Genomic DNA, 18,896 nt, shown 5'->3' on the forward strand with positions numbered 1-18,896 from the left:
CTTACCCTTTTTGAGTTATCTTGAAAAAGCCCTTTGTTTTATCTTTTTCCACCCTTGGCCGGGGGTTGAACAAAAAATTACTCTCACTTATTGTTATAATATACCTTAAACTAACTCATATCAAAAATTCAGCCAAGTTGACAAAATTTCGATTTAAAGGCTTATTTAATTGGACTATTAACATTTTCAGAAATATGTTTATTTCATATATACGAATTTAGTAGGCAAATATTTGCTTAGGTGTGTGTTTATTTGTGTTTTATTTAATGCATGGGAATCCCACAAATGATTAACCAAATCATATTTATTAGATTATAAACATTTTTAGCTATATTTAACTCTTAACGAATCAATTAAGTTATACTTTTGGATTCTCATGCATTTATATAACTATTTCTGTTAGATTAATATCCACTTAACCAGAACTTTGTTTATAAGAAAAATTCAAATGTTAAAATCTTGAATTTTTCTTTAAGGTCATAATTATTGTGCTTTACAAATGAATTTTTGAATAGGGACCTACAGGCTCGGAAAGTTCCCATGGTTCATCGGCCGTTAAGTGAGAGCGATAAAGTAAGTCATATAAATCCGTGTAATAGAGAAAGATGGCTATAATGAAGGCGTCTCGATGGTCATATCTCTTCTAATGATTTCATTTCTTACTCTTTCCAGTCTGGATCGTCTGCTGCTTCTGAGGAAGTCCATCTCTGTTACGATTAATTTTATTATTTATTTTTAGTAAATAGACTGTTGGTACTCTCTTATAAGAGAAAATAAGTAAAACGAAAAATAAAAATAATATTAAAACTTTTATCGCTAATCACAACTTTTTCCCATCTTCCATCAGCATTTTAATTTCTTGATGATAAACAACATGAATATGGNAAGTAAGTCATATAAATCCGTGTAATAGAGAAAGATGGCTATAATGAAGGCGTCTAATAGTCACCGCCCATTTCGCCCTTCCACAAATAAGATCCACTTCTTATTTGTGGAAGGGCGAAATGGGCGGTGACTATTAGACACCTTCATTAAAGCCATCTTTCTCTATCGCACGGATTTCTATTACTTTCTTTATCGCTCTCACGTAACGGCCGATGAACCTTGGGGACTTTCCGACTCTGTATACTTATGTTTAAAAAAATTGTGGATGATTATTATAATATTTAATATTTTTACACAGATATATAGAATGTATCAAAATAATCATCTAAATATTAAAAATTGTTCTTGGGAATATGTATTACATAAAATTATATACCTAAAGCTTGTTTTGGTTTTATTAGTGAATAGTTTCATAACGGTTACAAAACATTTTGTCATTTTTAGCATCGTCATTGCAACTAACGTCATTGAAAATATCATGCAACTTTGTTGAATCATTCTAAAACTGCTCAGTGTTGGAACCGAATAAGGCTTATGATGTCCCAATCAAAGATCGCAATCAAAAACATATTAAATAGATCGTATCTGTAGTGCTGATAAGTTCTTACCTATAGAGTCGGCTATAATGAGAATGGCAAAAATGGATTGCTCAAGTCGCTATGATAAACAGAAAGAATTATGCGCTGTGTTGCCACAGAATTCCTGAGAACCTGGCTTTTCTCATGTTCTTCATTTTGCTATTTTCAGCATTGTAGAGATAATGGCTCGTTATCTTGCTTGCCAGCACTATGTTATTTATCTTAAAGCATATCATTTTATTAGATGGAGTAAAATGTGTTGTTTTATAATGTAGTGTGTTTTTGCTTGGGGTGTCAATCATCTACATGATAGTCATTAAAATTAAATTTTCATTGTAAAATACAGAGTACAAAGAATATAAAACTTTTCAGTAAAACATAGTTTTAAAATAAATTAAGAACATTATAAAATTATAATAACTGCTGTCATTGTACAACTATAAAAATAAATGTCTGCTATTTTAATTCTGATTGTAATAATCTATTGAAAAATCCCAACATCTTTTCTGAAATGCTCCGCTGACATTCTAAATTCAAGAGCTACATTTTTTTCTTTTTGTGGCTCCATAGAAGCTCAGTATTTTTTTTTTTTTTTTTGAAAAACGGAAGCAAGCATGATTTTGAGAGAATTTTTTTATATCTTTAATTTCTAATGCAATGGAAAAATATATTTACACTTATCTATTATCATATTGATGTTTGTCTATTGTAATATTTCTCAATTATTGTCAGGTTTTGAAAGTGCACTACATTTTAATAGAAATCGGAATGTTTTCAAATTTGAGATGCTTATATGTAGAATATAGAAAATAAAATAAAAAAATTATATTTGCAATAAGTCAATGCTTTTAAATTATGTACAATTATTAGTATATAAAAATAGGCAAATCATATTTTTTGAGAAATAAAAGTAATACATTTCCTTTTTTTTAACCCATTTTCAACTATGTACAATTATTAGTATATCAAAATAGGCAAATCATATCTTTTAAGAAATAAAAATAAAACATTTCCTTATTTTTTTTAACCCCTTTTCAACTACGTTTAATATATTTGATGCAATTCAGGACCAATAATAATAATTTCTTTTAGAAACGCATAATTTTGTAGTCTATAATAACAACTAACAGTGGTAAAAAAATAATATTTCTTAATGTTACAAATTAATTAAGTATGTTTCAAATTATGTAAAAATTTAATTCTGTCACATGATCAAGAACGCATTGTGACGTCGTTTAAGGCTCGGTCAAACAGGAGGCGGACTGTCCCCGCGGTATAGGGTAGTCAGGCAGAATGAGGACTAATCAAGGTGAACAAGTATGAAAACAGTTGTGGTCAAGAGCGCGTATTGTTTTCTTCAATACATTCTTTGTTAAATTCATGTTTTCTTTTCTCAATTCAACATGTCCTGTAGTTCCTCTGACGAAGAAGAATTGCTTCTTCTGTTCGCTTTTTTGAGTCGAGCAAGATGAAAATGAAAATGGTGCATGAAATAAATAATAACATTTGATAAAATACGGTTCGTATCTGCCCCTTATAAGATTTACCATTGTACATTTTTTTTTCTGTAGTTGATCATTCGTTTTTTTTTTTATAATTTGTTGTTTTTTAGTTAGTATGTGATGTGAATAGAGCCATTATAACAATATTTTAAAAGAATATTTTGTCTCGGTGTGATTTAGATAAAATAATAGATTTTCCCGTTATATCATACATTGCATATTGAAGTCGACATATCTCGAAAACAAGTAAATATAGGGAAAAACTTAATATTACAAAAATTACTCAAAATTTAACGATGGATGCATTTCCACGTTCCAGGGAACAAAAACTTTTTTAGTATCGCCACACCATCTATATAGAAAGATTTGAACTAACAATTCTAACTACAATTTGAAGCTATTCGAAGGATCTAACAACCCCAATTTCCGAAACTAAAATAAATTTCTTCATTTCGGAGATATTGGCAGTGGGAGTGTTAAATGGCACACCCTGTATATGCAAATTGCTTATGGTACATGTTAGTCACATACCTACTACACAATAAATGTATATAAATAAATTGGTGAACTATATGTGAAAGCATTTATATGAAATGGCAAAGTATTTACAGTAAAAATTAAATGGATATTGCTTTAATACTTTGTGCCTATAGTGACATAAAATTAAATTAAAATTCTACGATTATGACAGTATACCCGTGTTGAAATGATTGATAAACATTCAGGATCATTTTTCATAAAATTAGTAATCTAACCATATTAGGTCTGACATAATTATTTGAATTACACATAGCAAATAACTTTGAAATTATGTCATCAGTATTCTTATAAATATTATAATAACGTTTCATTATTAAATATAAGAGCTTGTGGATACATTTTTTTGATAATGAAGTTCTTTTCATTTTTGTTCATAAATTCATTTTTTTATAAAATAGAACTATTCTCAACCGATGATTTTGTTATATGAATTTTTGATATTTAAATATGGACGTACTTCTATCTACTTCACTTATATGTCCAGCTTATATACAGCATTCTCACAAATATGTACGTTATATCAGATATTATAACGTCATACGTCATATCAGATATTATAATGTCATACGTCATATCAGATATAATAAATAGAAGTTTTTATTGAAATTGAGTCAGAATGCTGAAAATATTTGGATTATTTCTTGAAGAAATTTTAATAGAAAACTATTTTTAAATTTATGTAAAAATAAAAAATTTCAGGGGGAGAACAGTCAGCATCAGATTGCATATGTAGAGATATAGAAGATTTAAGTTCGGCCAGTAGCTTCAGTTCTGCAAGTCGGGCGTCTCCAACACCCTCTTATGGAGAGACGCTGCTGCATTTCCCTGGTGATTCCAGTAGTTCTATGTAAATTTTATATTTAAGACTAATATATATGGCACATATGTGGATATATTGTGATAAATGAATCTTTTAATGCACAATGAAGTGCATGAAATTTCTATATTAGACTTTAAATGCAGAATATAGGATTTTTGTAGTAATTTATAATGTACTTATTTTTTAATTTAAAAATGTAGATCAAAATATGTATATTTCCAGCTGTTTTTCTATCAATTATCTAGAATATAACATGTAACAGTTCCTACGTAGTTTTTTTAATATAAATAATTACAGTATAAGTATAAAGTTTGTATTTTTTTAACAAAGACGTATATATTTTTTAACTCCGTATGTGATTCTGCTTCTTTAATTATGATTTAAGTACTTATAAACAATGAAGGAAATAATGAAATAATGCATGTATGATCCGTCTAACTATTGGCTCTTTTTGCTAAAATCTCTATAAATCTGCAAAAGCAATTTAATTGTGCCAGAAATAATAGTTATTTATGTTAAGTTAAAAAAATAATAAAAATTATTATTTTGCATACTTGATACATAAATTCAAATATTCACAGGACTCATTGAGGCATCATAAGAGCTGGCGCTTTCTAAATGAACTACTAAAGTATATTAACAAACTACCAATGACGAGAGTGTAGACAAGGAGCAAAGACTCTTATAGGCTGTGCATTCAAATTCAGATCCCATTTTATGACCTAAAGTAAAATTTAAGGAGTCGCCGTTGTAACGCTGATGCACTGGAGTCTAGTAAAGAAGTTATTGCGCTTACAAAGTCAGACGTAATAGATAAGCAGAGGGATTTATTTAATATTTATTAAAAAATTAGGTAGAAATAATAGTTACATTTATATAAACATTATGCCATTTTAAATTTCTCACACATCTCTCTCATACTCTACTTACGTCAGCACCGCCTTTATGTAACCCAAGAAATGGCTCACTTTTTTTAACACGGAGTCGTCAGTCCTTATATACACTCCATAAAACTACCCACAAAATGGAATATATGTAATGTAATAAAACCCACCTCATACAGGGTGTTTAAAAAAATACCATAAATTCAATCATTGAACTTAAAAAAATATATGTATATATGGGAATGAATCAGTATCTAAAGAAAAAAAAAATTATTAAAAAATGGTGTGCTTATGACTAGTTTTCAGAAACTATTTGAGTTTCCCGCCTTTGTGTACGCGCAGGCTTGTTCTAATTCATTAATGTTAGGTTTTAGAGGCGAGTCCAACTTGCCGTCTATGTACACCGCATTGAATACAATTCCCTGGTACGGGTCTCGGAAAGAACCGTTATTGCCCATCTCTAAATTTTGTATTCCCTGTGAAGGAAATAACTAATATATTTGAGGCTAATTTCACAGGACAAAGGCCACAAAAGAAAAGAAGAAGAAGAAGAAGTTCTGTTCTATGGTAATTGTCACTTGTTCTTATCTATGATCGTCATTTTGACATTTTGTTGAGATTTGTAATTTGTAGTTTATTTGGTATTTATTTGATGTATCTTTTGATAAATTATAATTAAATATACGAGTATATTTTTTTATAACTTTAAAATAAATATAAATTAAATACACATTTAATATCAATTTATTTTATAATATTTGAGGTAGTTTAAAAAATAGTAAGATTAGTAGTGTAGTTAGGTTATATAAAGAACGTTTAGAAAATGGCAAGTGGAGAAAGGTATAAAACAGGTAGTTCTGAAATAGTTTTAGCTCAAGAAAGTTCAATTAATGACGCTTATTCAGCACCTGAAGCAAGATTTGAATGTCCCATTTGTCTAGCTTGGTTAAGAGATCCAGTTCTAACGTCATGTGGTCACAGATTTTGTAGAACTTGTATACATTCTTGGTTAGAGTAAGTACAATTACAACCACTAACTCTAATTAAATTTGGATTCGTGAATGTGTTGTACTTGAGGTGGAAATAATTATTTCTTGTTAGTATGTTTAGAAAATAGAAGTAATAATATAAAGGATCTCTATTTTGTATAATGTTACGCAAATTGTGGAGAGGTGCTGTTCTGGTCTTTTTCATATCCAACAACTGGGAAACTTTTTGAAACACATCCGATTTAAAATTTTGACCTTGATCCAAATGTTGGAATACCTAATCTTCAGAAGAGGTTTTCAACGAGAATTTTTGCTGCTGTCACCGCTTGTTGATTGGGAATGGAATATACTTCTCACCATTTACTGAAGTAATCCAAATGATTTCCAGATTCTGTCTGGAGGAACAGTCTGGCAATGTCTACAGCGATTCTTTCAAAGTGAAAGCTAATATTGTACTGCTTCATCTGAGTGCAGCTTCTAGTTCTAGGTCCCTTGCTAATAGAGCAACCAGACACCGGCGATACAAATCTACATCTGCTCAGTTATCCAACCAGTAGAATCTTTCCCTGACTTTATTTAATGTCATTTCCGCAAAGGATACTCCGTCCACTCCACCATGGAGTTATCTTAGCACTTTGTGATTCCATCTCCAGAAGGTATTGTGTGCTTTCATATTTCTTTGCCACTGCCCCTCAGTAACTTATTTTCTAGGATAAGCGAGTCCCATATTATTGCCCAGTAATCTATTAACGATAATTTGTCCAATATTTCTCTCCATTTTGGTTGAGTCCCATGTTCCGCTGTCCTTCAGGGCAAGTTTACAAATTCTTTTATCTCTGTTGGGTTGCAATGTGAGCATCTTTTGGAACACAGTCTTGTGGATATTGCATCTACGTTTCCATGATTCTACGTTCAATAGTGAAGTCATACAGAAGCTGCCCCTTGGTCTTTCAGACATCTTGATTTAATATGACCTTTTTCACCACAATTCCAATATTTCAGTGCTTCTCGTTGAGTGAAAGTTTTGGCAGGTCCAACGTTTAATTAACATTCATCTCGGCTAACATTCTTTCTCTGTTTTACTAAGAGTATTTAAAATATATTTGTTGCTTATTTGTTCTACGTTATCCTCGTTTTTTGGTGATTATTTGCTTCACTTTGGTGCGTTTCATAGCCTCAAATTCCAAGGCCCATGCCAACATTTCATTGATTATGTTACACCTGGCTAATCGTAAGGTGACTCTTCTAACTAATGATCTTAGCAGTTTAATATTGGGGGCATAATTGGTTGGGGCATATAGCCCATGAAATAGTTGTTTCCTGTTATATTATTAATTAAAAATATACTTATGTACATGCTCTTTGGAACAGCATATAGGAAACCAAACTTTGCACATGCCTCTGTTTCTTTTTTATGAGAATAATGTAAGCTTAATATATCACTTCTTGGACCATATATTAGATATTTTCTTATTGTGCTGTCATTTTTAGAAGGGAAAGTGCCTGTCCAGTTGATAACATAAAATTAAAGAAGGACGATATTTTTCCTGATAATTTTACAAGAAGGGAAATTTCACAACAGCGCACCAAATGTCCTAATATTATTAGAGGGTGTTTAGTAGAACTGTCTCCTTTAGACGTAGAAGCTCATTTAATGATTTGTGAGTACAAGGCTCCAGAATTGCCAGAAAATGAAAAAGTACGTTGTTCTTTTGTTGATGTTGGCTGTGACGAAAAATTTGAGGATGAACTAGAGTTGCAACGCCATTTAGAACAATTCGTCCAGAAACATTTAACCGTAAGTTTGAAGATAATATTTAATATCACGATAATGCAAATATGCTTCTGATCTAATAATTTCCTGAAATATATTTTTTTCTTTTTCGTGCAGATGTTATCTCAAGCTTACACGAAAATGATGGTTAATAATAACGTTGCTTCAAGTTCTTCAGCAATTGCTCAACAAGCTAATTTTTGGGATCCTCCTGCCAAAAATGAATCTCCAACATTATCACAAGATGAAAATCTGCAAGGACTTTTAAAGTAGGTTTCATTTTAATGTTTTATAACTATTTTAAAGCTTCTCAATTTTCTACTTCCACTCATTATATTAATTTAAGTTGAACAGTTCATTAGATTTGATTATTATTATTGCCTCATAGACATATTTAATAACTAGTGAATAGGTGGTTTCTCGTTATAATTCATAATGCAACCGGAACAATGAATATGTATGAAATTATTTTAATTATTCAAAATATAAGTTTGGAAGTCTATTACTTACATTTATATGTTAAGCACGATTACACAATGCTATCGCTAATTTGACAATTTTTTCCTCCAAATCTGAGGATGTTTTTGAGTTAGTAAAGTTAAAATTGTCAGTTATCTTTTAATACATTCATTTTTATTTTAAAATATGTATAAAGAATATATGATTAATTTATTAGAATAAATAAATTAGTAATGTATATACTAAAATGTAACAAATACCTGAGCAGCTTTGGCAACAATGCATTATAAAAGTGTCCACGTAAGCGAGATGGATAGATTTGGTGGCTGGATTAAGTCTGCAGTTTGCTTAGTTTAATTATTAAATCTGCCGCTAATTAAACAAAGACCGATATGAAATTAATGGGGAACAACGAACATAATATTTAAATGTTTTAAACAGTAGTTAATAATTATTCAAAGTTCGATTTACCCAAATAAGTTAAATTGAGTTTGATTATTGTCTGACTTTTCAGTTAACGCTTTCGACCACTAAACCCACATTTCAAATTTAAACTTATTTTTCAGTCTTTCATTTTTGTTAATTTTTGTTTAGGTCTAACTGCAAAGTGTTAATACAAACAAATAGCATTAATGTGTTATTCAAACCTTTGAATTTTAAATTCAATTATTAAGTATTTGAAACACGTAAATTAAATTAAAATATGTATAAAATCAGTATGATTTACGAAATTGAAATTTAGTAAATATCTTATGTATCTTTTAGGGCGTTGTATGAAAAAATTATATTTTTAGAACAAAAAACCAGAGAACAAGATATAATTATAGCAAATATGTCTGAACAAATTTCTTCGTATAATTTGTCAGTTATGAAACTACACCAACGGTATTGTAATGGCTGTTACTTGTGGTATTTTAACGATTTTAAAAGTAAAGTAAATGCTATGCGAGAAAACCCACATATTATGCATTATAGCGCTGGATTTTATACTTCTGCAAATGGCTACAAGTAAGTACTTTTTAATTAGATGAACTTTTTTTGATATAATTTGTGATGTTAATGTTCCATCATTCCAAAAAAAAAGATTTATAATTTGAGAAAATTTGATGACCTGTTTGAAATGCAGTATTGGCTAATTTTTCATCTTCAGACATTTCCAAAGCATTAGATTTTAAACCTAAAACGGAAAGCATAAAAAAACTTTAAATCTGATAAGGCTTCATGCTGATTAAAGCTTCATAACCAGATTTCTAATAAAAAAAAGTCTTTATAATGATTTTCCCAAAAAAATAGCATTGATTAAACAAATATTATTATCATTATTATATATAAAAGAATTCTAGAGAAGCATCCTCGTTCTTAATAGGCAACACTGGATATGCTTTAACCAAATAAAAAAGGTAAAAAATATTGTTTTTTACAAAAAATAAAAAATAGGATAATCATACTCAGTTCTTGAAATATAATGTAACTCATTTTTTTTTTTAGATTATGTGTTAGATTGAATTTATCACCTAAAGATAACAATTACATTGCAATTTTAATACATGTCATGAAAACCGAACACGATAACGCTCTGGACTGGCCCTTTAGCGGAAGATTATCGATAACTATAGTTCATCCAACGTAAGTGTTTTTTATTTTAAAAATAAACTAGATCATAATTAAATTGGGAACAAAATTGTATGTCAAAACTTGCAATACAAATTGTAAAGCAATAGAAGCTACTATAAGCTATTAATTGTGTGGATTATATACATATATTGCAAACTTAACTTACAAAGGTAAATAAATGCGCGTGTGGACGTGCTTCTGTACAAAATTTTTTCAAAAATATTTGTGTTCCTTTTTTAAAACGATTAATTTTAGCAACCATACATTTAAAAATAACTTTTTTCCTCCCACCAATTTTAAGGATGTCAAGAAATATAAAAAAGTCTGCGGTTTTGCAAATTAATGTTTGTGACTGAAATAACAAAATTTATTGTTTTTACATTTTTCCAAATAGCCAAAAAAATCAGAAAAAGTATTTGGGCATACTTTCATTTTTTCATTATATGCATATGTTTATTATAAATAAGAATAAATATTATAAAATATTACATATGACAATAATATTGCTTTAGACAACCCTTTAGAAGTATCAAAGAAACGATGATGACCCGTCCCGAATTGGAAGCATTTAAACGTCCTGTTCTGGACTTGAATCCGAAGGGTTTTGGTTATACAGAATTTGCCTTACTTGAGGAATTAATCGAACAAGACTTTATATATAACAATCAGTTATTAATTAAGGTACAAGCTCAACCTGTTTGAATATATACAAAATGTATCAATAATGAATTATTTTACCGTTCATGTTGACTGAAATTATTGTTATCTTATAATATTGTTAAAAAAAGTCGATTTTAATGTGCTATATATTAAAATACACAGTTTGTCAAATTTAAGAGCAACTTTGGGTAAGTAGGTAGCTATCCTAAAGGGAAGATAATCTTTATCAGAACAAGTTTAGCATTGGTTGCATTCAGGAGCCGAATACACAATACAGGGGTTAGGGGAAACCAAAATCTTAAATGTTTTGTAGGATTTCATTCATTGGATTAACCTCGAACCCAAATTGTTTATCATTAGCTTCATTTCGTACTTGAACAGAATCGTTTATAATTAAAATCTCTTTAATTGACAGTGATACATTGGTCGTCCTTTTTATAACAAGACTACTTGTTACATTAAATTACATGTAATTTCTTTAGCTCGGGATTGAGAACTGATCCCAAAACCGATTGAGATTGTGAAACTGGACTCGGTGCTAACTGCTCAAAATAACCTATTTATTGTGCAGGTTTATAATAAATATTTAGTGTTTTCGACAAAATATCACAAAAAATATTGACTAATCCGAGTCAACTTTTATTATTATTAGTTTGTTTTCCCGTTATTAGGTTAAATAGAGTTTTCTTCAATGTTTTGATTTAATTTTAAATCTTCTGAACTGTTAGAGGAAATACATAGACACATTTAGATAATATAAAACAATTCCAAGAATAATAATAGTAATAATAATAATACTTTATTGCCCAAACGGGCATTAATTAAATAACTCCTAAAAAATGCTCCTAGGTGTTTACCTGTTGGCTTGCGATCAATTGATTTTTAACAAGATTAGAGAAATAATATCTCTTGGTGCAATATTTATTACAGCTTTTTCACAGAATATATTGATGACTTGGACATTATACAGGGTGTTATTTAAGTATGTGGCCAAACTTCAAGGGATGATTCTTTGAGTGATTCTAGGACGAAAAGTTTATATAAACATAGGTCCGGTAATGTTTCATTTTCAAGATACAGGGTGTCAAACTTCTTATAAAAAATAGTTTCTTCGTAAAAATCTTAAAAATTCTTTAGCCGATTTTGTTGAAATTTGGCAGTGTTATTCATGGTAGAAAGGGGTAGCCCCAACTAGATTAAAATTATTAAGTCTAGTGGCACCCCAGGGGGTACCTTTACCAATATTCTTTACGAAAAAAAATGTGCGACACTCACTTTTGTAAAACTTTTATAATTTTTTTCGCATTAAGCAACTAAAAATACAACTTTTTTTTGTCTTAAATTTTTTCGTTTTGCTTCCTTTTTGGAGAAAAAAAAATTGCATGTCCCTGGGCAACATAATAAATAATTAAGGAGGTATATCAGGTTTACTAAAATGCAGAGATGTACTTGAAATTTATATAGCGTATGTCCCAGTGCTCCCACTTTGCGTCATATTTTTTGAAATTTTTTTTGAATCTACATTTTGAGATATTGTTGCTGAAAGTTGTTCATTTTAACATAGGTTTATATGGCGAAGATGGACGGTGCAGCTCTTTTTTTTCCATGTACATTATTATCAACAATAAATTATCCACTACAGATGATTTTTTGTAATGTTTTTAAAAAAATAAATTAATTTAAAAAGGGTAGGAAGCTNTAATAAATATTTAGTGTTTTCGACAAAATATCACAAAAAATATTGACTAATCCGAGTCAACTTTTATTATTATTAGTTTGTTTTCCCGTTATTAGGTTAAATAGAGTTTTCTTCAATGTTTTGATTTAATTTTAAATCTTCTGAACTGTTAGAGGAAATACATAGACACATTTAGATAATATAAAACAATTCCAAGAATAATAATAGTAATAATAATAATACTTTATTGCCCAAACGGGCATTAATTAAATAACTCCTAAAAAATGCTCCTAGGTGTTTACCTGTTGGCTTGCGATCAATTGATTTTTAACAAGATTAGAGAAATAATATCTCTTGGTGCAATATTTATTACAGCTTTTTCACAGAATATATTGATGACTTGGACATTATACAGGGTGTTATTTAAGTATGTGGCCAAACTTCAAGGGAAGATTCTTTGAGTGATTCTAGGACGAAAAGTTTATATAAACATATGTCCGATAATGTTTCATTTTCAAGATACAGGGTGTCAAACTTCTTATAAAAAATTGTTTCTTCGTAAAAATCTTAAAAATCCTTTAGCCGATTTTGTTGAAATTTGGCAGTGTTATTCATGGTAGAAAGGGGTAGCCCCAACTAGATTAAAATTATTTAAGTCCAGTGGCACCCTGGGGGGTACCTTAACCAATATTCTTTACGAAAAAAAATGTGCGACACTGACTTTTGTAAAACTTTTATAATTTTTTCCGCATTAAGCAACTAAAAATACAACTTTTTTGTCTCTTGAATTTTTTCGTGCCTTGTTTCCTTTTTGGAGAAAAAAAATGCATATACATTATTATCAACAATAAATTATCCACTACAGATGATTTTTTGTAATGTTTTTAAAAAAACTAAATTAATTTAGAAAGGGTAGGAAGCTGTGGTATATTTATTGGAATATAAAATTCAGTTATAAATCCTTTTAATATATTTAATGGTTTAGAAAAACATTGTAATCATTACCCAGCAATATTTAGAGATTAAAAACAGGAACAGTGAGTAATAATGTAATTTATATCACAGAACCTTCAAAATTGCATCTAACATTTTCTTTGACTTGGACAAGAGATGGGCGCGAGCGTCATTTCATTTCTTTAGAAATAAATTAACATAATTCTCGTTGTTATACCAGTTCACATGATTTACGGATTTTAAATAAAGGATACAAGTCTTCGCGAAGATAATACGATATACTTGCAATACATAATAATTATATTTTACATAGTTTACACACAATACATTTTTGAACGCATACATATCTTTACCTGAACTTGACGTGCAATAAATCTCCGATGTCCGAGGTCTGTAGGTTCGCAGTGTGTACAACTGCTACTCGATTATTAACGCTGTTGCCACATCTACATAGTGTTTACGCATTCATTAAATATAATTTAAAACTACTTAAATATGATATTTTTAAGTTGTTAATTAGTCAATATGCATGCTATATGCATATTGCTATATAGATGGCTCTAGCCCTATAAGGAAAGCATAGGACCCCCCCTGTGATCCTCACTCCCCTCGGAACCCGATAAACCTTAAAACTATCAAACTATCAAAAATTGGGGTGTATCTGTAATTTTTTTCCATATCAATAGTCTATTCTGGTCTTAGAAATTGCTAGCTAAGAAAAATTTTTGTTTTAATTATTAAAAAAATTTTTTTTCTGCAAGATACGAAAACAATTCAAGAGGCCAAAAAGTTGTATTTTTAGTTGCTTAATGCGAAAAAAATTATAAAAGTTTTAAAAAAGTCAGTGGCGCATAATGGTTCTAAATTATGTTTTAAATTATGTATTTCACCTTACAGATGATTTAAAATTAAATTTAAATGTCAACTCAGGAGAACAAGTTTAATTTATTTGTCCTAAAAAGTGACAAACAAACTCATTATTATAATTTTAGGGGACACAATTTTTACACTGACAAAATTATATTATCTTTAGAGTATATCGTATACATAATAAAAGATAGTGATAATATGAAATATTTTATAACACGCACTATTGTCTGAATTGTAATTTGAGAAACTGGTATGAATTATAACAATAAAAGTATAATAACATGATTGAAAATGCTGAGCAGTGAACTGGTTAGATACTATATTGATCGCTCGCATTTCAAGGAAGTAATCTAATTTATCAAAATTCCCTATGCTGTTCTTAGATTTGACAAATTGTACAATTGTTAAATTTTTGCATCTTTTCAAAATATTTATATATTTGTTATGTGACTAAGAAAAAAAATGTATTATTAAATGTACTTATTCATCGAATATAAAAAGTATATAAGACATATCATAGTTAAGTTTTATATAATCTCATCTTTCCATTTAAAGAAGTTAATGGAAAATGAAAAAAAATATTTCGAATATTTTCAAATAGTATTAGTTGTACAGTATTTTTAATCCGTTGTGATACAATCGTAAATGTCAAAATGAATATATATTCAGACATGTTAATCGTTCCTCATCACTGTATTATTTTCTTGGATACTTTCGTGATATACCAGGTAATATAAGAAATGGCATTTCATTAAAATGTTGCCTGGTATGCCATGAGATGTCCATAATATACATCACTATAAAAAATACAGTGGACCTAGAACTTCAAATGATGCTGAAATATTTCCCCCAAGTCAAACAAAAATTTGAGGAAAACCTGCATTTGAAACAAGAATAAGAAACCGAAAGTTGGGTAAAAACCAATTTCCCTCTCCGTGTTGGTTCAGTGAGTCTGATTTTTAAGTAGGTACCTTATAAGTTTTTGTATACCAGGACAATGACGTCTTGATTTCCAGTTGTAAATTGTATATACACTTAGTATATTCCTCATTCAAAGGACTAACATTTTGAATTTTAATCTGTAATACTTTTAGTAGAAGGTATATTTTTATCGATTTGTACACCTTCTCCTACCCGAAGGAGGCAGCAATTTCAATAGAGAGCATATTTTTACTAATTTACACCACGGCCTTTACATTATTTCAATATTATTTTTAATAATTAATTTACAAGCATAATTATTGCACTGATAGGCAACATACTACCCATACTATTAGCAAAATTAAAATTTTTCACATACATTTCAGATATGCACATAGATTATATTGCCTATTTATCAAATTTAAATTTTTTGCTTGCAACGTCTCGAGGAATGTCACATTCTACCAAACAAAATTTTTCATTTGGATTATTGTCAAAACTAGTAACTTCTCACACCCAACTTCAATGATGCTTTATGATGAATTTGAACCAGCAGATGCTGAAAAAAATGTGTGCTACAATTCTGCTGTTGCCTATGGCACTAATGTTAAAAAGGAAGCATTGGAAAAAATATGTGTATTTAATTTAAAAGCAAAATTCTCTCCAGGGCCGGTTTATGTTCGAAGTTTGTAGGTCCACTGTACACTTGTGCATGTAATAAATTTTAATGAAACAGTTTGTGCATAATACAGTATTTAAAAAATGTTTCCAATATCTCCTGTTAATAGGAAATTATGAAACTTGATATTTATAATAAAACGACACTTGTTAATATTTCAGTCTTATTTAAGGGGGGAAACCACATTAGGAGGCTGATTTTTGGGCGTTTCTTATTAATTTTTGAGTGGGACAAATTGATTAGAATTTTATCAAACTTTGACATTATTTTATCAATATTTTGATCTACATTTACAAATTTTTTCATGTCGTTTGTGTTGAAAATGACGAAGTTATGGGCTATTGTCCAACGAAGGTCGTCGTCCGAGTTGGTTCTTCATAGGAAATGTGGAGGTCCCAATCTTGATCTGAAAGCAAAATGGTTGTTTTCCTGCATTATTAAGATGTTTTCTAAGAATTGAAGTTTTGACACGTTTGAAAAAAATTTATCGATTTTCACCATTTTTTTTACTTATTTTGAATAAAAAAACACCCTTAAAATTATATCATCTCAATTGTTGGTTCATGTTCTTTGTAATTTCATAAAAAAAACACTTCCAATTTTTATAATGATCGGTTCATAAGTATTTGAGCTAGAGTTCTCTTGAATAAAAAAAATGTTGATTTAAGAAAAACGTGTTTGAAAATTTGCAAAAACTAGAAATTTGAGAAAGTTATCAGTCATAGAGAGTACTTTCCCATCACTCAGCGATTCCAGCACCATATAACAGTCGTTCTTTTTCGCATAGGCATCATTCTGAGCTTTCATCTGTTCTTTTCTTGCATAATAAACGACTAGACTACCTGAACAAGTGCTCCGCCGTACCTGCTGTGTACCTGAGCGCTGACCAGATGGGCATTCGGTTTTAGGCTTATAAAATTGGAACGAATAGGAACTTCATTTTGAAATTTTGATAGTGTAGTCTTGAATAGTTATACTAACAATAATTTATGCAATAAAAAAAATCCAAGTTTCTGAACCTCCTAATGTGCAGGGTTAAGAAATTTTCTTCTCTAAAACTAATTTGCATACTGAAACTAAATATATTTTCATTTTAAATTTAATTTACATTTATGAAAGCGAAAAATAACAATAATTTACCAGCATGTTAAAGAGTAAGGCCCTCAAGAGATAGAAACATAATCAATTTCTAATTGTATCTTTATATAAATTCAAAATATTAGCAAAGGTGTTCACTTTTGTGCCATAAAATTTAAAATTATAAATGAGTGAATATTGCCTTTTAGTTACATCAAAATGTTTTGCTATTTTACCCATGGGTAAAAGTGTCTCAAAGTGTCCCAAAATTAGTCTGCAACAAATTATCAGCACATTCTGAGTTAAACATTGGTGGAGAAATGCTTGCTAAGCCCCTTAAAGGTGAGCACCTGGAATTTTATTTTTCTGAAACATTTCTGAAGCTGTTTATTATAAAACATTTTAAACAAGGTGTTACTAATAGGTTCCCAATGTAAAGATTAAAAATAATATCTAAATTTTAGTCAGTCCAATGAGAAAATAATTTCCTCTTTTGAATGTAAATTTTTCCGCTATTTAATCGGAACACCCTACATAATTATGATAATTATTGCTTTGTTAAAGCTTAAACATTTTTTCTTATTAATGGAAACATAATGGAAACATTTTACAGAGAACAATATGAGATTTTTAAAACTTGTCCATTTTTACATTTTATAATTTTATGTATTATTAAAGGCAACTAATTGTTTATATGTTATTCGATTATATGTAAAAGTGACTTAGCTAAATGTAACTTCAGTGCTGCTACATTTAGCCTTTGATAACTCGAATATTCTATGAAATCATTCCAATAAGAAAATATTTTCGTGAAGTGAAAACCAATATACATTCCCTATGTATGTATTCAATATTAATGTATAGGTGTGTTGCATATCGCTAATGGTGTCGTCCTCTTTGCATCCTTTTCCTAATCAGTTTTCTGTCTTTATTATGGCTGGTAATTGTTCTTTGCAATTTTTTTATAATTAAAAACCATTTTTGTAAGATACGCAACGGACCTATTGGTGAAACATTATTTGAATTGATATAATTTATATCAAAATAAAATACTAATTTAACTATTTAGCTAATTGTAAGTGCTAGGTCACTGAGCATGTAATAAAGCATTTATTTTTTCATTTATATACTGTAGCCAAATAAAGAAGACTATTTATTATTTTTTTAAGTGGTTTTATTGCTTATATGTTGCACTGTAAATAAATCAATGTATTTAATATAATTTTTGATTTATTACTGAAGATAATTTTATGTGTTGTTACAAGCTTACAAAAACTTAACTGGAATTATAATATTCTGGCATGGTAAGTTGGATATATTTATATGTAAATTTTGTTTTATGTTTATAGGGGCACCAGAAAAAATTACAAATTTTTCTAGAGCAATTATTGAAAATTACTCAAATTTTATACATTTTATTTTAAATGTGCAATCAATGCAAGTTTATATTAACGGTGTTTTGAAATTATTTGTCTCTCAGTGCGCTCTGAGAATATGAAAATATTTACGTACTTTATTATTTAGTTTATAATTAAGGGAAATATTGGCAACAATCACATAATTTATGCAGGACATTTCAAAATTACATACAGAAATACAGAAAAGGGAAAATAACTCCACCTCAATTCAATTCTGAATAAATTGGTTAAAAAAAATATTTAATAAAAATTAAATAATGTTTAATGGAATCCAGAATTTAATCAAAAAATTAAAATATCCGGGGGTTGCCTTTTATATTTCGGCAATGGACGATCCTGGTGCTACCATCTGACGACCGATGTCCCTATCGTAAAGTTCGACTTTTTGTCTGTATACTTGCTCAGAATGTTTTGACGTACAGGCGCTATTTGTGTTGTTTACAGTGATATGAAAAATTAATCTCGGGCAAAAAATAGAATTAACTTGTGAACATTTCCGTGCAACTTTCGACGTGGATTATCTCGACAGCATCGTTGAACTTAATGCAACTTTTGGCGATGCAGCGCCATCAAAAACCACTGTATATTGGTAGT

General features: G+C 29.4%; 2 protein-coding genes across 5 annotated transcripts in view; both read left to right on the top strand.

Annotated features, from left to right (window-relative positions):
- The window catches only part of LOC108911879 (breast carcinoma-amplified sequence 3 homolog), a 40,128-nt gene extending 35,838 nt beyond the window's left edge, over positions 1 to 4,290 (top strand). For 3 of the 4 annotated variants that reach the window (XM_018716945.1, XM_018716943.1, XM_018716946.1), the window contains exon 11: positions 4,199 to 4,283. The gene's annotated coding sequence lies outside the window, so the exon portion shown is untranslated. Of the gene's footprint in view, positions 1 to 4,198 lie in introns of all 4 variants that reach the window. The other variant, XM_018716944.1, reaches the window with a different exon arrangement.
- A 1,546-nt stretch (positions 4,291 to 5,836) lies between these two features.
- On the top strand, positions 5,837 to 11,725 carry LOC108911878 (TNF receptor-associated factor 6). Its single transcript, XM_018716942.1, has 6 exons — positions 5,837 to 6,223; positions 7,690 to 7,996; positions 8,090 to 8,241; positions 9,197 to 9,439; positions 9,920 to 10,057; positions 10,558 to 11,725. The coding sequence occupies exons 1-6, from the start codon at positions 6,033 to 6,035 to the stop codon at positions 10,745 to 10,747; spliced, it is 1,221 nt and encodes a 406-aa protein (XP_018572458.1). The 5' UTR covers positions 5,837 to 6,032; the 3' UTR covers positions 10,748 to 11,725.
- The last annotated feature ends 7,171 nt before the right edge of the window (positions 11,726 to 18,896 follow it).

This window comes from Anoplophora glabripennis, unplaced genomic scaffold, assembly GCF_000390285.2.
Source record: "Anoplophora glabripennis isolate ALB-LARVAE unplaced genomic scaffold, Agla_2.0 scaffold539, whole genome shotgun sequence".
Classification (NCBI taxonomy): Eukaryota; Metazoa; Arthropoda; class Insecta; order Coleoptera; family Cerambycidae; genus Anoplophora; species Anoplophora glabripennis.